The sequence below is a fragment of the Helianthus annuus genome, chromosome 8 (genome assembly GCF_002127325.2).
Source record: "Helianthus annuus cultivar XRQ/B chromosome 8, HanXRQr2.0-SUNRISE, whole genome shotgun sequence".
Taxonomy (NCBI): domain Eukaryota; kingdom Viridiplantae; phylum Streptophyta; class Magnoliopsida; order Asterales; family Asteraceae; genus Helianthus; species Helianthus annuus.
Window position 1 is genome coordinate 159,685,777 of NC_035440.2, and position 26,609 is coordinate 159,712,385.

General features: G+C 36.2%; 1 protein-coding gene across 2 annotated transcripts; it reads right to left on the reverse strand.

The window, feature by feature from the left end:
- Nucleotides 1-1,073: 1,073 nt before the first annotated feature.
- On the reverse strand, nucleotides 1,074-12,994 carry LOC110865819 (E3 ubiquitin-protein ligase UPL6). Of its 2 annotated transcripts, none has more exons than XM_022115141.2 (26): nucleotides 12,487-12,994; nucleotides 9,036-9,133; nucleotides 8,537-8,664; nucleotides 8,313-8,424; nucleotides 7,967-8,147; nucleotides 7,607-7,789; nucleotides 6,742-6,924; nucleotides 6,528-6,600; nucleotides 6,284-6,402; nucleotides 5,694-5,998; nucleotides 5,511-5,607; nucleotides 4,314-4,448; nucleotides 4,129-4,212; nucleotides 3,960-4,046; nucleotides 3,737-3,877; nucleotides 3,455-3,580; nucleotides 3,215-3,313; nucleotides 2,962-3,029; nucleotides 2,810-2,876; nucleotides 2,478-2,648; nucleotides 2,315-2,404; nucleotides 2,145-2,225; nucleotides 1,998-2,071; nucleotides 1,804-1,875; nucleotides 1,645-1,734; nucleotides 1,074-1,359 (listed from the first exon to the last, which is right to left on the reverse strand). In XM_022115141.2, exons 1-26 carry the CDS (start codon nucleotides 12,643-12,645, stop codon nucleotides 1,293-1,295), a joined length of 3,090 nt encoding a protein of 1,029 aa, XP_021970833.1. In that variant the 5' UTR covers nucleotides 12,646-12,994; the 3' UTR covers nucleotides 1,074-1,292. The 2 variants fall into 2 exon arrangements, with proteins under 2 accessions (XP_021970833.1, XP_021970832.1); XM_022115140.2 differs by having other exon boundaries at nucleotides 6,516-6,600.
- Nucleotides 12,995-26,609: the final 13,615 nt, after the last annotated feature.

The following is a 26,609-nucleotide window of genomic DNA, read 5'->3' on the forward strand; positions in this document are numbered from 1 at the left end:
TCATACTCAGTAAATCTCACACATATATACATTATACGCGCACACCACATGCGAGACGTAAAGCATCAATCCTGAATGCTAATGCTTAATATGATGAGTAAAAAAACGTAGGAGTTGTGTGTGCGCTTCGAGGTCGTCCCTCATAAATGAAAGTGTGGCCAGTTACCTTCTAACATCTCAACTGGTAAGAGATGGAAGAAGAAACAAATTTGAGATGGAAGTCATGACTTTAGTCCAAAAATAGCTGCTCTAAGGTCAATAGCGTTTTAGAGATTTAAGAGAGAGGTTATGGAAGAGATTAAAAAAACTAAGTCACCCTACCCCCTTAACCCACACTCCTTGATATGCTATTTATTTACCTTTAGTGTCATCAAAGTTTTTAGATCATTGATCAAGTAATTGAAAAAGTTCTGATTGATTTACGTATCAAGGCACTGCGCGCCACACTCATACATATTATGAAGGTAGAAAGGATATGAGTGAAAGAAATGTTAATATGAAAAATGTTTTATGCAATGAAATCTATCTATTGACTTTATTAAACGAGTGGTTAATAATGTTTTATATGACTTTAAATAATTTTCATTTGAAAAGTAAACAAAAAATATTCATTGTTAGTTACTTTTATATTATTAGGTTATAGAACTATGTAAAACGATATAATTATACAATCTATAAAAAACTTCATATAATAGACGTATTTTTATTATCATATAACAATTCACAAAACTAACTTGAATTTATCACAAAAATTAGGTATTTTGATAAGCAATACCGAAATACCATAATAGCATGTGTACTATACGGATTGAATGCTGAAAATCATATGTTAATGATAAATATAAATGCAATAATAACATTTTTCTTATTGTGCATCTTTTAAATTAATATTTAAAAAAATGAAAATAGCTTTATTGGTATTTCATAAATTAAATTTGTTATTCTTATTAATTAATATTGTGTGCATTTAATTAATGATTAGTTATTTTATAATTATAATCTAAGTTAACAGCTTATATATATACAACAAATAAAATACTTTCATAATTAATGGTAAACAAAAGCAAACCATCTACAAAAGATAATTAGAAATTGAAAATACAATCCATCTACAAAAGCAAACCCTCTTTTCTCCATATAAAAATATCATATTGGTATACATTGCAGCTGCAAGACTACAACCACATTATGTACAAATCCACAGTATGCAACATATCACCTACCTTCTGTTTCTACGGGTAGTCGTGATTGGATTACCGCGCTACATTCTTTGTTCTAAAACAAAAATATGTTCAACTTAAATCGAATCCCGCTTCGGCATTTATAGCATACAACAGCTTCTGCTCCATTTGCTCCTTACTGGAAACACAAGTTCATGTGTAAAAAATAATTAAATCAGATAACATGACTTTAAACTATACCACAGACGGGAGTTGGTAAAATCAGGGCTGGCATTTCTTGACATGGGCCGGAACACGACACAAATATAATTAGGTTTAGGGTTGTCATATCCAACATGTGAGCCATTTTCTGATAGTGACATATTTAACCCGTTTAAGTAAACGGATTGTATTCGGGTTACAGCCCTCAACCCATTTAACATGTTACAACTCGATTACAACTAATTAGAAAACAATGACAAACCTTCTATACGGAGGAAGCTTTAGCAGATTCATGCAAGTTGCTGATGTTGGTAACCGTTCAAGAGCATCTTCAGTGGCACTACCACCAGCTCTGTAAAAGCAATAATACATCATGAGATTATAATATTATAACATCAATCGTCAATGAGAGGCGTCATACCGCTGTATGCAAAATAGTGGTTCCAAATACTTGAATCCTAGCAAAGGTCCTCTTGAACATCCGGTCACAAATCTGACAATACATTGTAACCCGTGAAGCATTCGTAAGTATCCATGAAGCTAGTTGAAGTAATTTTCACAGCAATAAAGTATTAAGTTAAAACGTACTACAAATGTCAAAGAAGTCGAGCTTACTTCAAAAACTTGTGTTGGTTTTCCAAGGAAAAGTTCTTGAGGATCTCCCAAAACATGTCAATGACATAATGCTCCTGTGGTGATAAATAGCTTGCATGAATTTCACCAGATAAAAAAAATAAAAAAATAAAAGCAACCTTAACTTACACGATGGTAGCCACCAGCATAGTTTGTGTTTGAACGAAGGTCATCCACATCGAAGTTATCGACTGATCCTGATATCAGAAGCTGCAAATAGTAGGTGAAAAGAAAAGCAAACAAGTTAGGTAAATGGAATAACGAAACAAAGAATGCATTAGCTGTATGAAAACAGAGACCTGAAGTTCATGCTCATTAAACATGTCGATCCAATCTTTCTGTATAAGCTGTTGAAATCCTCTTAAGAAATGAGAACTTTGTTGACGTATCTGAAAAGACAACGCACGTTCGTTCATGAAGCAAAAGTAGTGAGAAAAGAGGGAGGAAAAACTTAATAAAAACCTGAGTATTGAGGCGGTGATTGGCAACAAGATGAATAAATGTGATAACATTGTCATTGACAACACGTATATTCTTTCCACCTGGGATCAGTTCTTCTGCTGTTTGTTCCCCGAACTCATTATTGAAAATCACAAAATACAACTCTAACTCTGCCAAGTCACCTTCATAGCGCTGCAGATAATATAACAAGACATGATTTTCTATGTAAAGCTACAAGTAGAAACCCATGTTGACGGAAAAAGAAAACAAACAACGATTATGAAAAAAAACACCATCTATTTTTCCAAATTTACTACATTAAGTTGCAGTTGAACATGGAGAAAGCAACAAACCTTTAGAAAAATAAGGTGGCGGTATAATTCAGGATCCAGTGAAGGCAAATCATTCAAATAGTTGTGCCTGAAGGGAGATGATAATTAGAATACTTCTGATTATCCGTATGCATATAAAAGTACCGTGTAGAGAGGACAAATATAAAACTTACTTTTGTTTCAGCTTGCTCAAAAAAAATGTCGCAAATGGTATATCAACTAGAATCCCTTCAAACATTGCCTACAACAACAAGAAGGTGAGCAAGATTCCATGATAAAAATTCAGTGATTATGGTGACCAACATTAATCTAGCAACTCTGCAGATGAAGCTACTGGCAACTAAATCGGTTCGACGATGGGTATAGTTAATGCATGTGGTATTAATGATCTAATGGGGATTTAGGATCAAGTACATTTTCAAATACCTTTCCAAGAATAATTCCAAGAAAATGGAAAAACTGCAGATGTTGTTCGTGTATCATTCCTGATCCAGGATTAGGATAGAGTAGGTGATCAATCGTCTCCTAGATACATAAAAAAAAAAAAAAACCTTAAATTTATTGATGATCAGTAGCAAGTGTATAGACAAAATCGCAACCATAAAACAATTCATAAAATGAAACGTAAAATTTATATATACAAGAAACAAGACTATGTGTATTGACCTTAAATAGTCCGTACTGCATATCAAAAGCTGCTCGAGTGATATTCTCCATAAAGTCTTTAAAAATCCCACCACCATCAATACCAGCCTCCTCCACTCCAAATTCATTGACAAATGTAACCCGAATCTACATTAACGCGTCATAGATGATTTAGATAAACATTATTATTACAACCAAAATATTCTAAAAAAACTATGATTTTTTAAGTTTGTTTTATTAAAAGCAATCCAAATTAACCCATTCATAAGTAAACAGAGTTTCAGGTTGCAAGCATAAATGTACCACTCCACGAAGATCCTCTTCAGCTAATGTGCTCAACTGACTAAAAGCATCCTCTAGTATATGGTCCCGTCTTATCTTAAAGCTGCTTCGGTTAAAAAGAGAATGAGACCCATGTCTTTCTTTGATTGCAGCAAGCTGTGACTGCATAGTTTTGACAAAACTATGAAATATGAATAGAAATGAGAGGAAAACTTGTGATCAAGAGTTTTAAGTTTCAACTCACAGTGAATAATTTAACTCTGCTAGTAAATGGCACCAAGAAAGGAGCTTGTTTCAGTATGTCATATGCCCTTGTGTTTTCAGTCATAGCCTGTACAGGGATATTATCCTTAAGCCATATAACTCGAACCTCACAACAATAGAAATTATTATATTAAAACCAATAAGATTGCCTGAGAAATGAAATGGTCATTGACACCATCAGCATGGAAGTTACTTGGGTGTGCAAACTGCCTTCTGTTATTCCAGTCTTGCAACTGTAATTGTAGATTTACACATACCATCAAATCAGAACGGGGAACAACAACCCTCAATAATAAAGTAAAAAACTAGAATTATTGAAGCATCATCTTCATACCTGGGAAAGAAGTTCAGAAGCTACAACAATAACCCTATATTGAACAAATTCTACACGGTGCTTCTTTAAGGAAAGAGTGTTTGTATTAAACTTCATCGGTGCCACAGGGTTCAACCAAAGAATCTGCCACAAATCCTAGACAAAAGGCATAAAAATTATTACATTGCTTCAATAATCATCAAATAATCTTTTAATAGGAATAATTATAAATACACAATTCGGTGAGTTTTCACCTGTTTCCGTGTAGGCTAAACTTTTTTACTACTTTACCCATTTGACCCTTCAATATACAGACTCAAACGAACTCCTATTGGACTCATTCCAGCGCTTGGTTTTAAAAAGCGCGCCTCAGGCTCGCTTAAGCGCGAGGCACAGCAAGGCGCACACCCTGGGGCTTTTTCACTCAGAGCCTAGAGTAATTACAAAAAGCACCAAAAAGGCGCGCTTTTTGGGATTTTTTGCCTCTCGTACCTGAGGCGTTTTTATGCATCTAAGTGTTGTATCTTGGGTTTTTGGCTTGTACATGCAGCTAAAATTATACAAAAAACTTACTTATAGCTAAATATTGGGTAGGGAAAGCTAAAATCCGATGGGATATATAAAAATATATATAATTAGCTTGCGCCTCGGGTATGAAAAGCCCGCCGCTTTTGCTCTTCGCGCTTTGCGCCTCGGTTTTAGATCTCGTCGCTTTTATGTGCCTCTCTCTTTTTAAAACCAAGTTCCAGCGGCATTGGAAAGGGCTCGTCGAACCTATATATATATATATATTTAGGCTTTAGCTTTTAGGATTTAGGGTTTTGCTCTAGGGTTTAGTTTTAGTGTATATCATTAGAATTTAGGGTTTAGCTTTAGGTTTTACCCTTTAGGGTTTAGCTTTTAGGGTTTATAGTTTAGATTAGACAGTTTAGCTTAGGTTTTAGTCTTATGGTTTAGCTTTAGGGTTTACGATTTAGGGTTTAGAGTTTCTAATTTGGGTTCGATGAGTCGGTTCCAATGCCGCTGGAAAGAGTCCAATCAGAGTTCGTTTGAGTCGGTTCCCCACTTTTTTAGTGTTCCCCATTGAACCCAACCCTATATATACACACACACACCACAAATTGAGTAACAAAATGGCCACATCTAGTAATTGTTTAAAGAATAACAATGACTTTTCACTGTAAATCCATTAATCAAAAGGTAGCAAAGAAAGTGTACCTGTTTTAGGATAACAATCAATAATCTGATGTCATTTAATGACAACGGCTTTTCCTGCTCATAGAACTCTTCATTGTCAACGATCATAAGCATGTGCCTAGTTACAAACATATAATGTTTCGAGCTTAGCTTAAGTTACCACAACTTCAAAGATATAACAAAAAAGTGGATGCATATGCATACTTGTACACAGGGCAGAAAACCGCCAAAGGCAGCAGCCAACCAAATGCATCAGCGGGCAGGTATGGTGATACAGCAGACAAGCAAGACCAATTCTGATTCTTATGGCATCGCTTCATGAAATTCCACAGTACAGATACTAGCTCTGTTCTATAAGCCAAAACTGTCATGATACGCTCCAGGGGCAAAATGGTAAAAGTCACATGAAGAAAGGAACAAGCCGCAGCAACAGCCGCCGCTTCCTTATCGCTTATTTTATCCTTGCTTGAATCAGCAACAAGTGAAGAGCTTCCAAAAAGAACATTTATCTGTTTGGCATGAAAAGGTCAGTAAAATAGGTCCATTTTCTAATAATCTGGAAAAAAAAATAACATACTAAAATAGGAAGACACCTCTATAGAAAAAGATGACAAAAACTAAAATATTAACATTTTATTGGACATAACTTAGGATGTTGTTATTGAATACACACTATGAGCCTTTCACCTTCATTTTTATTGGACATGGCTAAAGAAGTACACCCTTAGTTGAAGCATATTCATACAAATGGGTGGATATATACACCTCTAGTATAGAAAGTCAAAATATCATACCAATTGTAGGAGAAAGCGTGGATCTATAGCATTTGAAATCTGCTTTTCCAATTCCTTACTAAGAGGTAGTACAGCTGGTGCATCATCAATAATCATATCATCATCACCCGCTATTGAATCTGTAGTAAATTAACATTTTTAACAAGATTGATTCAACAAGCAAGTGACATGTATGATTCGTGGATAAACTGAACATGACAAAAGCAGAAAACTGAAGCACTCAATAACATACTTTCTTCTCTACCTCCTGTTTTTGATGTTTGGATAGGAGGAAGTATCTCCAGCAATAATGTTGCGACATTAGCAAAATCTATAGCCTGAAGAAGCAAAGAAGAAAATGTGGAAAGCATGATACTTTTAGATCATAATATTCCATACTTCTTTGTAATGCAACATAACTAAAACTTATTAAGAGATTATGGGCCTCATTCAGATAGATATAAACTGCGTTTCTTTACCAAATCATATGGACATGCAGGCCGAGCCAAAGCAACTCCAACTGCTTCCAGTAAATTACCAAGAAGGCAGGCATAACCAGGGAACTCAACTGATATGTCAGCAGGCAATACTTTTTCGTAACTATGAGTACATGTTGCCATATTATGAAGATAATGCTGACATAATCCCCGTGAAACATAAATCTGAGCATAGAAACAATTATTGCAATTATATATCAGTATGAGCAAATCATATCAGAACTACTTTTGAGACACAAATATCCAAATTGGATATAAACATGTCATCTCCTACTGCACGATGCAACCAACCATGTGTTCAATGAAAGTGATAATGTGATAATAAATCATGTGAACTGGTGAATCATCTGCACTCTGCAGCAATATGGGCTGTAGAAGATAGCATTTTGATGTGTTACTACTGCTTGAAGTCGTAATATTTTATAATCAGTTGTTTGAGTGTTTGGCAAAATCTGATTCTTTGCAGATAAAGTGACCACAAGAATAGAACATTTTTGTGAAGAATAAAAAAGAGATGTTCCATGAAATGGGAGTAAAGGTCACTTAGATTAGGTTAAAGAATGGTTACATAGGTAACTTTAGCATATCCATATTCCGTAAACAATCTATATATTTTTGGATTAAGGGCAAAGCCCAAAATTTACAGAAATAAATGTTCTTTTGCAGCTAGTATGAAAATGATCATCCAAGATTGATTATTACCTAACTTAACAGATAACAAGAAACAAAAGCAGCCCAAACATTAAAATTGATTATTGCAACTTCAAGTCGCCAAGTGTAACATTGAGAGGATATTTAGCCTTCAGGGCGTTCTAATGAAACAAAGTTAATATATCGAACGAATTACCTCCTTCAAATACGGAAAAATATGCCACACGAAAGGGATTGATAAAACTTGGGAGGTAAAGCTCCATTGTAAGTCGATATTTGGACAAACACAATGTCCTTGACCAGTATGAGCAATAACTAGGACAAGAAGTGTCTCCATTAGAGACACTTTCCCAACACGTCCTTCAGAATTTAAACATTCCTACAATACAAAATGGCCAACTTTTAAGGAGAACTAGCCCAGTAATAATGTAAGGAGAGATGGTGATTTTAACCCATTTACCCAGAAACGGGTTAATTAGGATTATGTTTACCTCAATAACTCAATGGATAGATTAGTAATAATCATAAAATGGGTTGAATGAGTCCAAAAGAATACCTTTCCTGTAATAACAACCTCCCGAAAAATCCGATATACGTTTTGCTGCAAAAGATAGCTGACTATCTTACAAGACCATGGAAGTTTGGGATCAATCAACATAGCTGCTGCTTTCAGCAGGATATTAATCGATGAACCAGAGTCCAAAGATGTCGATAACAGTTCATCCTTGAACTGATATCTGTTACAAATAATATATTACTCTCTTGGAAAACAAGTAAAAAATTAGTATTGGTCAATTTACTCCCCCTGCCCAAGACCAATGCATGTGTAAATGTGTATAAAAGACAATTTCCAATAAAAATAACCCCCACATGAAACATAAAATATATCATATAACACAAACCTGTTATGGTGTACAGCGCCAATACACGCATAAGCAAGGCTCTTCACCCTGTAGTCCACCAGAGCACGCTTAGACAAATAATCTGAGCCACCAACGAGCTTTAAAATACCCCCTGCCACACGATAAACAAGTGTGAATACCCAAAAAGATAATTTCTTACATTAAGACCTAAAAGACCGGATATAATAACAATGGAAGATCTCCATACAGAACATAGAACCCACCACTGTCTTTAGCAAACTGTAAAAGCGAACGGCATGCCTCAACAAGGGTAGAGAAGTCAGAAATGTTTTGTGGACTATAAAAAAACTGCAACTGCCGAAGAAAGTCTGAATCTGGTCCAAAGCATTGGCTGAATGATGACAACAGGAACAAGCAACGAATTAGATGGCCAAAAATTATAATTAGACTACAGGTAGCAAGATGGGTAGGTCGGTAACAGGTCAAAATGGGTCGTTTTAGGACGTCGCGAAACAGGTCTTTTTGTCCAAACGTTTAACATACAATTACTGTGTCAAATAGAATTACAAGCTTATATTGTTTCAATGACTATCAAACCTTTAGAATGATAAATGTGGTTTATGCGAAAAAAGAAAATACAAACTTGGAGCTTTGGAACCCCTTAGAGCCACTTCTCTACGTAGCTAATTTTTCATTTAACACATAATAGCTCAAACACAGCCCAAATGGAGCCGTTCACAAGTAAATGAGTGAGAAAAGCACCTGTCTACTCTTTCACAGTGTTTGCCATAAGTGGTATAAAACTGTTCTCGTGCCTTACCACGTTCTGCTTTCACCACCTTTCTTCCTCTAAAGCATTTCTGCAGAAAACGATAATGCCATTTGCCTAAACTCAGAAAATCTTGGTCAACTTAAATAACATAATGTACAAAAAGTTACTTCATTTCTCATCAGGTAAATGGCAATAACAATACTACTACCAATAACAACAATAATGGTTTTGGGCCTTTGGCAAGTGAAAGAAAAACATAGATGTCAATTCAATGACCAAACAAAATTCAGCAAACTGTTGCCTTCGCCATACTCTCAGAGGCTGGCGTAAAATATTATTACAAATATAAAGGGCTAAGAAGCAAATCAGCAATGTAACCAATCATGTGTGTACCATGTCAAAGGTTAATAACTTATTTTAAACCAGAAAGTATTCCTACAATCAAATAGTAAAAAATATATCTAATTCATGTTGCAAAGGTAACATGTATCAAACAAAAGGGTTGGCATCCCTATTCTATTAAATGACCTTGAATTGCATGCACAGTAATTGCCAACACACACCTTTGCACAACTGCTAACATTAAGCATTTTGATGATTTTGTGGGGGTGAAAACTGTCTAGCCTACAATAAAAGCTCGGGATAAGTTTAACACAAACACAAAGATGCCATCTGATAATACGAGGAGGTGTGCCCACGATTAAACAGTAAGGGTATTATTTATGTTATTTGCTTGTGATTGATTCATGTTGCAAAAGTAATATGTACCAAGCAAAAGATGAGTTGGCGTCCCTGTATTATTTACAGCCACAGTTGGATGACTTGTAGATGCGCACCGAATGTGCATGATTACAGCAGAGCCAATTTTAAATATTTTGGTAATTTATATAACAAAAACTGTGTGGCGCACATTTTCTAAAAAAGGAGCACATCCAACTATATTGTAGTCATCGTTATTAAAGGCATTAGGCGCACCCAAGGCGCATAGACCTTGCCTGGGGCCTAGGCGCAAGGCGAAAAAAAGCGTGGGCTTGAGGGGAAAAACAAGCGCACAGCAAAAAAATAAGTAAAATATTTTTGTATGAATAGAAAATTAATACTATTCTTCAAATAAAATGGGGTGTTGGTGTGGTGGTTGTGGTGATTTGCAGAGACAAGGAGAGATGGGGTGTTGGTGATAAATGGTGTGGCGTGCCGGATATTTCTAAGTTGGGTGAGGTTTCAGATCTGGCAATGGTGGTGGTGGTGGTTTTGTGGTAGGTGGGGGGTGTGGCGGTGGTGGCATGTGTTTATGGTGGTGGTGGGTGTTGGTTATAAGCGTGTGTAAATATGTGTATGTATATATTTATAAAATAAATATAAGAGTTAACTACATAGTTAGTCCATGTGGTTTGCACAAAATAACATACTTAGGTACTAATAGTTTAAAATCACCTTCTAGGGTATTAACTTTTCATTTTGTAACGTTTGGAGGTATTAACTTCTAGGGTATTAACATAGTTAGTCCCTGTGGTTTGCACAAAATAACATACTTAGGTACTAATAGAATGTGATTTTAAACCTACAAATAACGTTAATACCTCCAAACGTTACAAAATGAAAAGTTAATACCCTAGAATGTGATTAACTCTATATATAATTAAAAAAAAAAATGTAAAAGAGTTTTGGGTGAAAATGGCAATTAAGAAACCTTTTATTTTTGTTAATGTCAAATATACCCCTGGTTCTAACTCTAACTAGGTTTTTAGACTGAGTTAGGGAACGTGATCAAAATGGCAAAAAAATGAAAAACTCAGGGACCGAAAGGAGAAAAAACGATTCGGACTAAAATGGCAATTTGGGACAAACCTTAGAGACTAAAATGGCAATTTACTCGTGTATTTATGAAGAGATTTCCCATTCGAAACGCCGTACAACATAGAGGGCAATGTAATTCACCACTTGAGTTGTGTGAAATTGTTATGTCAAATGAAAGGGTCAAGATGCATTATTGTTGTTGAACATGATTTTTTATTGTTGGGGTTTTCTCGTACTTGAGGTTCAATCTCTATCATCCACCTGGGTAGATTTTGTAAAGCGGGTCTAGCATGATTTGCACAGTTAACTAATCTTTGTCATGCAGCAGTAGTAGGGAACCAGATTTCGGGATCATTTAGTGGCTACCTTGGTCGGTCAAGTTTTAATATTGGAATGTGTGCGGTTTCTTCCTCCTTTTTTATGTCTTTTGCTAAGAAATAGGGTGTTATTTAGTTTCATTACGCTTATCTTTTTCATCATGTTGAAGAAGCTCATTCTTCTGATATATTTCTTATTTTATTGTTCAAGAATAAATAGGTCACTAATCACTATTAGACCAAAACACGGATATACATTATTTGTGTGTGTGTTTTATATTATCGTTGCCATGTCTTTGCCCCAACAAAAAATTCATCTGACATCCATACCGGTTTCAGAATTTGCTAACAAGGCCAATTATTACTCTACAACCTAAAAGAACACTCCAACCGTAATAGCTGGTGCTGAAAATGATCCCCACACACAAGGTACTATAGAGTAAAAAACATCTTCCATTCTAATCAACAGAATATAACTTCAAGACACATATTCGTAGATGCCATACTCCACAAAGAAAAAAACCACATCAAAGTAAGAATATTAAGGCTTACTAAATAATCATATAAATGTATAATATACAAGCCAGCAAGTAGCAAAAACTACGAAAATATAAAGTAAAACATACAAAAAACAATTTCTTAAGTGGTCCGATGTCATGAAATAATTACAAAGTATCATGCTCCATGAGCTCCACATAAATTGGTATTGTCAGATAAAAAAGATTAAAGTGACCTTACTTTATTCACAACTATAAAGAAAAGAAAGGTATAATAGAGACATGATATAAGATCCTCATCTCAGCAACCAGTAGAAATGTTCGCTTATCGGCTTATGACTACAAACAAAATTGAGTCCAAAAAAGAAAAATGCAATTAAAAGACACATTATCACAACCTCATTAACAAAACCATGACCTTCCTATCAAGAAAGTCCACTTGCATTAGCAAAATAAAAGCTTCCAACAAGATAATTACGTAATTGGTAGCTCCAAAACACCATAAACAACAAAGCCTTCTACCAAAGACAAACCCTTAACCTTACACTATCTACCACATTACACAACTAAACTCTTCAAGATTCACGAATTCACAATTACTTACCGCATAACAAAACATGCAAGTTAGCACTCATTATCCTTCATAATTCAGCCAAGAAATGATGCAACATATAATTAGTGTACGCGTGTGACGTGCCAACGAACTTAACCAACAAACTATGACACCATACTATAAGGTTCACCTATCTAACATCATTCAATAACATTCCACATAAACTATATTAAATTCTAATGGATCTGTATTCAACAATTAAGAATATATTATAAACCTGAATGATAACAGCAGCCGAGTTTTGCTGACGCATCCATGATCGTTTATTCCTTTCTAACTTAGCCTGCTCCAGAAGTTTCTTCCTATCTCGTTCCTTCGAACTACGGCCTCCTAAATCAACTCGTTTCCGATTCGAAGGATCGCCACTGAAAAACATTACTCTCGATTGTGAACCCTAACACCTTTGATCGATTATCCGATAGTTTCAAGCCCTGATTCTGAAGAAATGTTGCCGGAATGAAGAAACTTGTATAGAAACCCTAAGGATTGGTTGTTGAAGTGTTGTGCAGTTTGTAACCGATGATTATATGCTTATGATGTTAGGAAACGGAAAAATTCCAAGATTAAGAGGTTGAATTTTGAGAGATGAAAGTGGAAACGAAGAATCAAATTGAAAAGGGTTTATGTGAAGTGTGTGTATATATCAGGGGGAACTCGTTTCGTCAGGAGGAAGAAACCAAATAAAGGTTTACGATCGTCGATTTTGACATTGACATAGCTTGGAAAATAGAAAACCTAGAAATGTTGGGGATTTTTTTTATTAACCGCAAATTTCTTTTCTTTTTTTTATACTGTTCTGAGTTTAGTTAAGGAGAGTAAAGAAATGATTCTCTCATTTTCTTTTTTTTTCTCTCCGTTTCTTTCTAAATTGGAAAGATTAATTTTAGGAAAAAAAAACTCTCATTTTCTCTTTTTTTCTCTCCTTTAATGAAACGCTGGAACACAACTAAAAATTATTTCCTTTCAAATCTTTTCTTTTCTCTCATTTAATGAAACTCGGAAACGAAGCGTTAATGTCTTCTTCTCCATAGGTGTTTAAAGATTTTGTTTTTCTCAATTGACCACTACGCGATTGGTAGAAATGTTGAGGATTAACTTGGTTTTTTATAGTTTACAACTTTATGCCACTAAAAAGAAATGGTTTAGAACTTTATTTATCAGGAGCTTTTTATATATTTCTTCTTCCTAAGTGGTCTTATTACGTATTTTCTCAAACCATAAAATCAATTACATATTTCTCATCTCTAACTTATATATATTACATATTTCTCTTTTTCATTAAAATGACTCTTATGACTATTTTACCTTTAATGAACTATTAAATGAATTTTTGCATATTTCCTCATTCTTATATGTAAAATCAATTATGTATTTACACAATTTATATAGTATCACCTCAATCTATTTGTTATTCTTGTCAAACAATACACACAAAACCATAATATTCATAATAAATTATGTTCAAAAAAGATAAATTCCGTTCATAATAAATACAATACCAAAAATTTGAAATCAACAGCTCAACTTTGACTAATTACTTTCACATCTTTTTGGTACTCTTTCCTCGTCCTCTTTTACTTGTTGAGGCTTGATGTTGAGTATGATCTCTAGGTGCTGAGTTTTTACATGTCTTTTCACGGCGTCCGTTCTAAGTAACTACTGCGAAATTTTGTTAAGCTTTACGCTTCTTCGACTTCTTGGAGGACTGAGTCTGTTTATCCTTTGGTTTTTCTTGTGCAGACTCGTCAGATGGTTTCTGGTCGCATTTTCGGAAAAGCTTACCCTTCCTGATTTGAGATTCAGTCAGGGTAGCGGACAGTTCAATGGCCTGTCTGACGGTAGTAGGGTTGCTACCAATAACAATGTCCTGAACTGGGTCAGGGAGGCCATCAATGTTTTCGATCGCCTTATCCAAAGGCGTAGCCAAGGTAGAACATAACAGACTTAGTTCCTCATAACGATCAGTGTAGGCTCGATGTTCACCGCTGTCTTGCTTAAGATCGTCGAATTCCCTTTCCAATGCCATGAGTTCATGACGAGGACAGAACTCCTTCATCATTAGAGCTCGAAGCGCTTCCCAGGTTTGTGCCATTGCCACATCGGCACCCCTATCCCTCATTACAACGTTCCACCATGTAAGTGCTCTTTTATGGAATACGCTCGATGCAAACTCAACCTTTCGCTCGTTTGGGCATTGTAAATGATGAAACGTGCTTTCGAGACTCTCAAACCATTGTAGGAGCCTAGTGGCCCCTTCAGACCCAGTAAATGTGAGTGGCTTAGCTGAGTTGAACTGTTTATAGTTGCAAGGAGCGAGTGCATTGTTGGTATTGTTGTTGTTTGCTTGGTTTATCTGGGTTATCAGGTTTGGGAGTACAGCAGCGATTTTGTAACATTTGTGCTTGTAATCATTATGAACAGTTCAATTATCAATAAAACAATGTTATTTTATCCTAATGATTGTTTGATTGTGTTTTACATTTTTCATGTTTTGACTTTCGTTCAATTTCAAACTCTACATCGCTTTCTGGAGCATTATACGCAAACTGGTGCGTAAACGGCCAAACGAGCCAACATCCGGAACATTTTTGGGCATGTTTCATGTCCACAATGTTTAGGCATCATTTTAGGGCCTTAAAGATGGCTTTACAGGTCTTAAAAGGGCTGGAAATAGCTTAAAAACGCAACAGGGGCCAAATATGTAAATTCTGCAAGTGGTGCAGATCAGACGGGGCCAGGCGACCCGCGTAAGACCTGCACACACTTTCACGCGGGCCGCGTGAGGATGTCTGACAGAAAGATTTTGCATTTAATGCAAAATCTGGCCTTTCGTTCGATCAAGAGCCGATGCCTTTTCACCCAATGAAGGGTCAAGTTCAGTGAATTTAACCACTAGACACATGTACGCACGAGATCAAGGCACGATATTCGATAAAACGATCCTAACGGTTCCACTTTTCCTATAAATACCCCCCCCCCCTTTGTGTAAAAATCACAACAATCTGATCTTGAAGCTCTAAGTTGAAACCATTGTTTCATACCTGAGCTATTTGATCTAGATTAGCACTCGGGGACCCTCCGTAAGTCTTCTTTCGCTCTTTTATTCGCTTTTCGAGTCCGAAAGTCAACGTTTTGTTGACTTTCTGCATTGACCAGCTTATGGTCGATGCGAAGTTCATGGAACTTCATAACGTGAGCGTGATCACGATGGTTATGGTCCATAGTGACCATACCTACTGATCACCACGTTATCTAGGCTCAGTGACGAGTCGTAGTTTCGGCCAAAATGTGCATTCTTGCATATTTTGTAACCAAACTACTCGTGGGCATCAAAGCCGTTTGTTTTGATGACAAACCTGTTTCTAAACTTAGTTAAGCATGTTCTAACATGCTTAGCTCGTCAGGTTTAGTATAGTGCTTATATAGGGTCGTAAGGTAAGCGATCTAAACCATCGCTTATACTTTCGAACCCGACCCATTTGGTCGATCTTTAGGATCCGACCAAACATATTAGGTGACCATAGCTATAACCTTCCGAGGTTATACCTTGTGGTCGCAATGTTAGGCGTTCCATACGCGTTCTACGCGAACGACGCGTTAGGGTGGCATAAGCTACCGCAACGGGTCGTGATGGACCGTAAGCACTTAGGTTAAGTTTCATTTTAGTATGTAGGCGTTGTTAAACCATATTACACGAGTCTCCATACTCGTTTGGTTTTCGAACCCGCGTACTGTCCGATCCTTCCGATTCGGTCCGGTATATTAACATAAGCTACCTATTAGGTGCCGTTGATATTCCGTGATCTTTAGCACTATTTGGTTATTATACAAGGAACTCAAAGCAATCTCAGGTGAGTACATTGAACCCCTCTTTTACTGTTTTCCAAACTGTTTTGGGGTGAAACACATGTGCCTATCTGTTACTTTCATGCTTCCCATGTTTTCACATCGTATATCTGCTATGCTCATTAGTACATTATAGTACATGATTTCATTACATTTTATGCTACGTATGCCCATTGTGTGCGTACTTAGTACATTTTATTTACATTACATTTCTGTTGCATATGTTTACTCAGCATATGGACACATTGATTTACATGAACATTTCTGTTGCATATGTTTACTCAGCATATGGACACATTGATTTACATGAACATTTCTGCTGCATATGTTTACTCAGCATATGGGCACATGCCTTCACTTTGTTATGACATTTGGTTTGTTTAACATGGGACAATACATTCATTAACATTGATCACGCCGTTCGTTAGTAGGTAGTGGTACCATAGGAATTGACAACTCCCATTCCTGAAGTCCTGGGTTTGATAGGACTGGAAGGAATGACCGAATTCGATATACATAACTTAGATAAACCTTTAATTTGTTTAAGGGTTTATCGCCGCAGTCTCAAGGCTTGGATGTATGCATAGTTTACAATACCGCATAAATGTTAATATCAATAGAGCATGCATTTTCCGCAGAACATAACGTTGATTTAAACCACGTTTTACTTCAACGACTTGTTTTGTGCATATGGTTTAAGTTGATACATTTCGCTTACCATACATGATACATTTTGGGATGCACATTACATGATTTACATTGAACATAAACACGTCGACATTGACATACACATTTGGTGGTTTACATTTAAACATAAACATTTGACATGGTTTACAATAACACTTGACATTTGGTTTACACATGAACAATTTACACGGTGGATTGGTTTGGGTAAATGATTTAAGTAACGTGGCGTATGTAATATGATACAAACATGGTGGATACGCCGCTGGTACTTCCTATACATAAATGTTTGTATAATATTACATATCGTGGCGTTATCTAAGTCATTTCAGTTTAGACACATTACATTTTACATAAATAACATATTCTTCACAAGACATTATTTTCACAAACAACTTATCTTATTCAACTCATTTTACTTGGTTATTCGTTTAACCTTGCACTTATCTATACATATCGTTTGATGTTATCGTTTTTCAAATGGTTTACAAAGCAAAACAAATTACAAGGTTCATGACTGACTGTTATTAAACATTTCTTTAAGCTCAAGTCATGAATCCCATTTTCACAAAAACTATGTATCTCACAGGCATTTTTATGCTGACGTACCTACTTTCACATGTGTTTTCAGGAGCTATTCCATAGGATGATGATCATGACACTAGGGCGGACCTGTGCCTTAGAGACTAAGAACGAAGCTAGACTAGTTTAATCATGTTATAAACTTTGTATTTTCCTGTTTCGAAACAATGGAACACTCTTGTCAATAAATAAAATGAAATTTTAATTTCCATGGTTGTATAACAATTAATTCTGTTCACAACACTCCCCGGCGTTTCCGCCGCGGTTGCATGTTATACGCGGCCGGGGTGTGACAGATTTGCTGAGTGATTAAGGCTGCCATGGCGGCATCCTGAGTTGGGTCACGTCAAGGAGGCATTCTAAAAGTGCAAAAAAACATGAAAAGAAACGAGTGAGATGATATTGGATAGTAAAAATTGAATGCTTGAAAGAATATCGATAAGGCATAATGTCACACCCCAACCGATGGCGGAATCATCGGGGCATGGCACTGAGCGAAACAGATTGTCCAAAAGGTTCCATAACAACTATTCATATAATCCAATTAAAGATACGTCCCATATCGTATCCCGAATAAACAAATTTATTACTACAGATAACATCCAAACAAGTAATTCTGTTCCGACAACTCAGATTCAAATATAAATACAGCAATTGTTTATCTGCTTCTAGACCCCTATTCTGTTGACTTCCTGGCTGTATTGCCAGAGGACAAGATCTACAGACAACTATGCCCCACACGCTTGTTCTTGGCAGACAACCATTTGTTTGGGGCCTCTAGAAACTTATTCTAGCCTCGCTTTCCTAGCAAGCAAACACCTTAATTACCTGTTATATACGTTAAAATAAAGTCAATACATATAATGTAAAGGTGAGCATACAAGTTTGATAATAGCATATAGAGTTCGAATAGTTTACGCATAACCAGCACGTACACAGAGGAAAACGAAGCATGTTAATTATCGACATGGACCTATCGATACCAATGACTGCGGGTTGACCGTCCAAGACGGTTCGCAATACATGGTTACCACCGTAATCCATGCAAGTAATTGTCCTTAACAACCCCCGTGTGAACGGGTGCTGAGTCCAAACTATAGTACTACGTCGTTAAGGCAGGTAGACAGCATTCCACGTGTAAACACAATCAACAAGCATTCATTTAGTCACGTAATACATGCATATTGGTTAGCGTTCAAATAGTTTGAGTAGTGTGATCGATCGTGTTTTGATATAAGTAACGTATGTAACACCCAAAAGTGCTAAAAGCAAAAAGGGGTCGAGTATACTCACAGTGATTGGTTATGGATTGAAGGGAGCGCTGAGAGTAAGGTTAGCCTGAATAGTTCGATAGCATAATGATAAGTAACGCGAAAATGCAAACAAGTGTAAATGGATCGAATAGTCTGATCGATCGAACAACAGGTTCGAACGAACAGGCTGTTCGTTTGGTTTGAAAGTCCGTTTGAATAATCCTGTTCGATCGGCCGGTAGGCTCGATCGGCTGGACCATTCGAGTGGATTGTTTCTTCCTCTGATGTGTTTGTGTATGACGGTTTGAACTTTTGAAGTTTTCGTTGTAGTATTTGAGAACACTGAAGTGTTCTTACCTTTTAGGTCGATCGATCGAACGGTCCGTTCGATCGGCCGGCTTAACCGATCGGCTAGGAACTTCAGAAGTAGTTCTCAACAGGATGTCACTCGATCGAACAACCTATTCGATCGGCTGGCACTCCATACTACGAACGAGTTGCAAAATCGATTAAGTGTTGAAGCATAGTATCTCATGATCCGAAGAGTAATGTTTACCAATCGAGTAGCGTATTCGATCGAACATCACTTCGTCAATAGCATACTTCATGAAATTTGAAAAGTGTGGAACCATGTGCTAGCCGATCAGCTGGTATGTTCGATCGGCTGGGCTGTTCGTTCGAACAGCCTAGCCGTTCGGCCAGCATTTCTGACCTGGTCGGCCTGTCGTCTACCACTTGGCTGTTTTGGTTGTTTTGATATGATTTTGAGGTATTTTGATAGCGAGTTAAACCATAGAACGTGGGTTCTTACTTGCTTCACCGGTTCGGACAGGAATCACCCAAGTCCGGCCGGTGAACTGTTCAGAACGGTAGTTTGGTGGTTAACCCGAAATCGGTGAACCTCGTAGATAGAATCCGAATCTTGAACCTCCTAACTGCTAGAGTGATTAGTTAGCCGGTTCAAGCTCCGTTTCTATCGGTTTTAAGGTTTCGAGTGTAAAGGAGTTGAAGAAAGTTGGAAATCCTTTCATGAAAATGTTAAGATTCTTGCAAATCTTAGGTTGTTTATGTGGAAACCGGTCAGATCCAAGCTATTCATGGTTGGATGAGGCCAAAGCATGATGTTCTTCAAGAACACCATGATGACATCACCCAAGAACACTTAGATCTTGGTGATTTCACGGTTAGAAATCAAGTTTTGAAAGATAGAAAGGTGTAGAATCATGTAATGATCAAAAACGTACAAGAATTAGAGTGAAAACTCACCGGATTTGAGAGAAATCTGAGAAAAGGTGAAGAACAAGGCTGGTTCAGTCAGAGCTTTCCAAAAATAGTAAGGGTGACAATGACAGGGCTATTTATAGGCTCCAAAAGAGGAAAGTGTCAGCCGATCGGCCAGGAGCTCCGTTCGAATGGTCTGCTCGATCGGCTAGGAACATGCTAGCCGATCGGCTGGCCTGTTCGATCAGGTTGCCTCCTGTTCGATCAGCAACCCTTTTTGAGTACTTCGCGACGATTTTCGATGTTTCGGTTTCGATGGACGATGATACGAATACGATAGAGTTCCTAGTCAAATTACTTTCAGTCCCAACTACTATATCTAACATACAATCTTCTATAAGTCACGTTTCGATGTCGGTTTCGATTGAGTTCGATTGCTTTTCGAGTTTCGATTCAATTTTCGATTGATTCGCTTGAATACCACACAAAACATAAAGTAAACACGCACAAGTAACACATAAGGCACACACACACGTATAACAATGCCAGTATTCGCATAATTCGAGTCTCGAGTTCGATTGATGAGTCGATTAACTTGATTATTGATTGATTAACTTTATCGCATTGTTACTTCCTACTATTCACAGTCATAAATCGGTCGCATTGATTAAACATTCGATTACTTCGTTTCATTCTGATTACAACACTTACTCCACAGAATACAACTAAAACATAAAATAGACTATCTACAATCAAAGAAAGTCAAAGTTGACTTGGACTTTGACTTTGACTTTGACATTCGAAAACACGGGGTGTTACACATAAGGAATTGCGATCATTTGTTCGTTAAAAACAAACAAACGATAAGGTGACTAATCAAAGTAAACGAGTCATAATAATGTATCGCGAAGACATGCTTTAGCCTATAAGTGGACACTCACCCCAAGAGTTCCCAGGTAAGAGTGACTGGTCCGATTATGTGGATTTGTACGAACACTCTAGCCTTAGACAGAAAACTCGAGGTACAGGCATCCACCCTTCCAGATTGCACGTGTTCACATTATTTAGACCCAAACTTTGACGAGATTTTGAAAACTTTGAAGGTTCAAAACCTTATAATAACTCATTTGAAATTAACATTACACCAGTTACATGTTTCTTTCAAAACACCTTTATTAGTAATATTACAATTGATAAAGATCTTTGTGTTAATATAATGCCAAACTACATTTTCGAAAAATTAAGTATTAGTGATTTTTCTCCACTTCAAATCCCCATTTTTCTGGCTAATCGAAAAATAATAAAATCAATAGGAGTAGTTGATTCAATAAACGCAATGATTTACCAAAACAACTATACATGCATGTCATCATACACGTTTTAGTCAATATTTCACGACAATGTCACACATATCATTCGTTTTTACATACTCAAAACTTCTTGATCATTTTATATGCTTAAATTCGTTGTGTTTCAATTTATACTATATACACAATCGTTATCATTCATGCTTATACTCATATTCATATATTTGTACCTATACGTGAGCATAACCCGAGCGGTTCACTTACGTTGGTCGCATACATACTTAAACATAATCATACTCACATGCTTAATTTTCATACGCTATCACATGCACATTCTCATTTTTCAAAGATATTGTATACCCTGACTCATACACAACTAGTACAAACTATGTGGATCATGCGATGACCAGTATAATCGCGGGTGCACATGAGATTATAGTGGTAGGCGCATGAAAACCATAGCGTGTTCTACTGTGTATGGTAAGACACGGAACGTAACATGACACCGAATAATGAAACGGACGTAACATGATTAGTGCATGGTGGATACGCCGCTGGTACTTCCTATATATAAGTGTTTTTACCATGTTACCAAACTTTCGTAAAACGTACCATGAGAAACTCTGTGTTTTTCCCATATCTTATCTAAACATGAATACACAAACTTTAATGACTCAAAAAATGCACTGCTGAACACGTGATATCCGATTATCCATGGCGAAACCTTATCCTCTACACTTCATATTCGCATTGTATCATACCAATCCTATCCTTGCATTCATCTACTATATCGTTCGTTCACTCTCATACCCGATTATTCCCAATTACTCTTTTGATGTTTTATGCAAACCTTAATTACAATAAATCAGTTTAAACTTTCAAACCCTAAAATACCTCTTTACTTTTTAAACTACGCGTAAACATAATTAGTTGGCCCGTTACCCCCAATACTTTTGATAAATACCTAACCTTCTCGTTTCTCACAAATAAACAATCTTCTACAAATATGTGGTTTTACTGATGCTCCTTAAAATCGACAAAACTTTCTTACAACATACGATGTGGGCCGCACTTTCTATCAAAAATATACTCTATTTCATACGAGAACCTTTTATCTTAAGTAAAAATTTTAAAGAAAAAAAACTTTCTCATCGAATTATTCAAACTTAGTCAAACTCACTTTGCCTATACACACACATGCACGTTTTACTTATGATTAATGCCTCAAATCACCTTAGTCAAGCGAACTATCTTTTTCAAACCTATCCTTTCGTTCCTCAAAATTACATACATTTTCAACACACTTCAAACTTCAAAACCTCGGTTTTAGTCAATCATTTTAGCCAACATGCCTTTTGCAAAATCTTCCTCTTGAATAAATTTCGGGACGAAATTTCCTAAAGGAGCGGAGACTGTAACGCCTCACTTTTTGAAACTTACAGGAAATACTGTTTACAAATCCTATCTTTTTGAAACTTGGATCCTCTTGTAATCGTATTTCTTCAAATTATTGTAAACTGAGGCTTTGATCATGGCAAAACTTGACCTTTTAAGTAAATTATACTTCTTTTATTAATCATACTTGGTTCACATTCAAAGTATATAGATATTCAATACATATTATCTTACACATAAACTCGTGCTTATTTTACGAACGAACCATCATAAATTCACATCCTAGTACTCTTTACGCATTCCAATACTTGTTTATACGTTCACAATACGTGATTATACATTTATGATACTTAATCCATGCTTATATACTAGTTTAACACTTAAATATATTTTAATTACACATATTCATGATTCTCGTAAATATGTGTTTAACTTGCAAACAACTAACGTAAATACATGACTTCATACGTTTATTTCATGCAAATACTTGGTTATTCATTGACAATACCTAATCCACACTTTCATACTTGATTTATACCTAATTATATGATAAATATACATAAAATACCATAATCTATGCCAAATACCAAACCACAAGGACTGAAAATGTAAAAATAACATTAAGTTTCCCCGGACATGGAACGTCGCGGCCTGCGGAGCCCAGCCCTTTGCCTGTCACAACCCGCCAAAAGGTTCGATCCACAGATTTTTGCGTAATGTTACGGGATTGGCCACTTTTTACCTTCAACCACCACCTAACTCACTTAAATTCACTCTAAACACTTAACCCTAATCCCCCACTACATATAGACCCATTCCCACTCTCATTTCCACTTTTCCAAACCTCTCAAACACTCTAAAATACTCTCTAAACTCTCCAAAAATTATGAAGTTGAGCAGAAAGTTCTAAGGCTTTCAAAGTGAGTTCTAGCTCACTTCTTCATTCTTTCTTTGTTGTTTCTTCTTCTATTTCACTTGGATAACCTCTAGGAAGGTTTTCACAAGTTTGCCATGGCAATGTCATTTTATCTACGGTTCGTTTGAAACTCCAATCGATGAAGTTCAAGCAATCTATCCATTCGGATAGAATTTTGCAAGAATGGGCGCTGTCGCGGGGGATTATAGTTGCTGATGATGATTATGGCTAGTTTAGTTTGAGTTTGTAGTCATTGTTGTCTGGTGTGTTCTTGGTTTGCGTTTTTGTTTCGCTTGTTTTACTCTCGTTAGGCATGTCTTTCGAGAGAATTGAGGTGTGTTTTGCTCCTCACTTGTTTTATTGGTTTTGGTTTTGAATAAAATTTACCGGGGTAACCCTTTACCCAAAAAAAAAAAAACTAAGGTGAAACATCACCATATTTGAGGTCCAAAGTGAGTTATATTTTCTGTTTTTGTTCATGTTATTGTAACTTCACTTTCTTCTACTTTTTTTCACCATTTTTTCTTCTACAAAGCTTGGAGCACCTCTAGGAGTGTTACCACAAGATTACCATGGTAATCTAAGGTGGAACAACACCATTTTGAGGTCCAAACTTTCTGTTTTGGAAGAAACTTGGTTAACTTTTACAAAACTTAACTTTTATGCTTGAATCTTGTACATAGCAACCTCCTAAACCCATCAATGGTTGTGGAACTTGTTAGAGTCGATTCTTACAAGTTTGGAGGTACAAACAACCTCTAAACTTTCTGATTTATTAGGGTTCAGTACAACCCACAAGTGTTGAAGTCACATAAGTTTACCATAGTTCATATGGTGAGACTTATGATTGATGCAAGTGTGAACTTTGGATGCTTTGTCAATCCTAACTTGATTCCACACCTCACTTAATGATTTGCTTGATAATATACTAGTTAGTTCTTTATTTCTTGTAATTCATGACCCTCCGAATCATCCTTGTGATGATTTTGTGTAGTGGTGAATCATATAAAGAGATTAAACCTCCATGCTTGACTTACATGATAATATATGATATCTATTATGAACTTAGTTTTAGGGTAATATTATAACTGTACTACAAAACATATAAATATAAACATAACCGAATTCTTGATGTTAATCGTGTCATGATTATACGTCGCGGATATAAGTTATATTATCTTTGTTCTTTATTCCTCGTTGGTGATTCTAATGGGCACGTTAGGACCCATGAAAACACTTTAAATTCTTAGTGTCCAAACGAGTGTCTAGACGATATATACTTTTGCATACATATACTTTTATACTTAATTCCGAATCCAAACATTCCATAAACTCCAAACACCCGAACACATTCAGTATCCTATTCTCATTAACTTGTCAATACACGGATAATCGGAAAGCTTTGCAATATTGTGAGTATACTTGACCCTTTTTCCGCTTTAATGCACTTTTGGGTGTAACATGTTTCAATTATCAAAATTCATAATACACATAATCAAACATATTCAATCACTCAATCTACCAAACATGCTATTTATTATGCTTAGGTTGTTTATGCTAGAATACTTTCATGCACTCTATTTGTCATTAACTTAGCTAGCCCACCTTAACAATTATAGCGCTATAGGAGTAGCACCCCGCCCGTCAGGGTATTGTTAAGTTTTTATACTTTACGGTCTCGTTCACTCGGTGACGAGGGATGCACATTATATCGTGGACACTCGGGTTTGGCCTATAGTTATGCATGCTAGCTACAACTTTGTATATAAATTGACATGTTGGATTTGAGACAAACTTTTATTATATTATGCTAGTATTCAACACTTGTATACTTGCCAATACTTTTGTATTGAACTACACTTTAAAACATGTTGCAGGATTATGATGATGACGATGATGCAAAGAACTTAGTAGGATGCCTAGAAACACATTTTTAAACTTTAAATACTTGTTGTAATGAAATTCATTTTGTTTCAACTTGTTGTATTTGCTTTCAAACAATGTAATTGATTCTTTTAGCAATGAAATGAAACTTATTATTAAATACTTGTCATAATTTAGTGTTATGAGTAATGAGCAATCTATTTCGTCTCACTCCGATGTTTCCGCCATCGGTTGGGGTGTGACATTATAGTTTAGAGGGGTAAATGTGACAACCGTCAAAAATCCAGGTATCCGTACAATTTAATTAACCATGATTAGTGCTTAATTGTAACACCCCGTCCCGGAACGGGCCGGCGTTTCACTATAACAGTAGTCAGATTAAAAACATGATTCCATTTATACTTAAATGTATTACAAGGCTTTACAGCTTAACGAAGGATATCTAATCCATTATAATTATTTCTACCGTCTTTTCTAAACACTCGAGCACTCTTCCATATTCTGTCCCAGCTTGTCTTGAAATCCTGACGTAAAGAAGAAAACAACAACAACAAAAACGTACGTCTGAGCAAAATTTCGAAAGTTTTGCCCAGTGTGCGGATAGAGGAAAACAAAAGCTTATTTTATTTTGATAACCGGATGGAACTTGACGATGCAAATAACTTAATTTCATAATCATATCTTACGGATGTACCCATGAGCAAACTTAAAACGTGACAATACACAGGTAGCTACTCCTGCATAATTATCACATGAGATGGCGAATTGGCATACCCGTTATCCACCTCCTTATACTTATACTTAAATCCTAGGATCGATCCATACGCCTCCTAATAGCCTTATGTACCACACTTGTACTTAAGAGACGCCGTGAACTGATCTCTCCGTCACGGATGGAGCACATGATGTTGATGCCACAACAACATACTCGTGGGACACTCCACGAGAAGCGATACTCAGGGTATCAGAGTACAAATGGTCTTATTCACATAACTTATAAAACTTATTTTCAGAACAGAACGGAACATATATTGGAACATGCGATAATGAGTACAACTTAACAGAAAAACTATCGCATGACATGAAACTAAATGATTAGAATAGGAATCGAACGGTCTGTCAAATGAATCGATAATCAAAGCCGTGAGGAGTTTTAAAAATAAGACATAGTAATTTAAAACAATTTGACTTGAGTAACATAATACTTATATATCATATTAAACTTGTAACTTATTTACTTATAACTTATAAG

Excerpts from the sequence above, each read along its gene's own strand:
- LOC110865819 (XM_022115140.2), bottom strand. The coding sequence starts at position 12,645 with ATGTTTTTCAGTGGCGATCCTTCGAATCGGAAACGAGTTGATTTAGGA. Across the intron at positions 8,425-8,536 it reads ACAGTTTGCTAAAGACAGTG|GGGGTATTTTAAAGCTCGTT; the intron begins GTGGGTTCTATG and ends ATCGTGTGGCAG. Across the intron at positions 2,877-2,961 it reads TTGAGCAAGCTGAAACAAAA|GCACAACTATTTGAATGATT; the intron begins GTAAGTTTTATA and ends ATCTCCCTTCAG.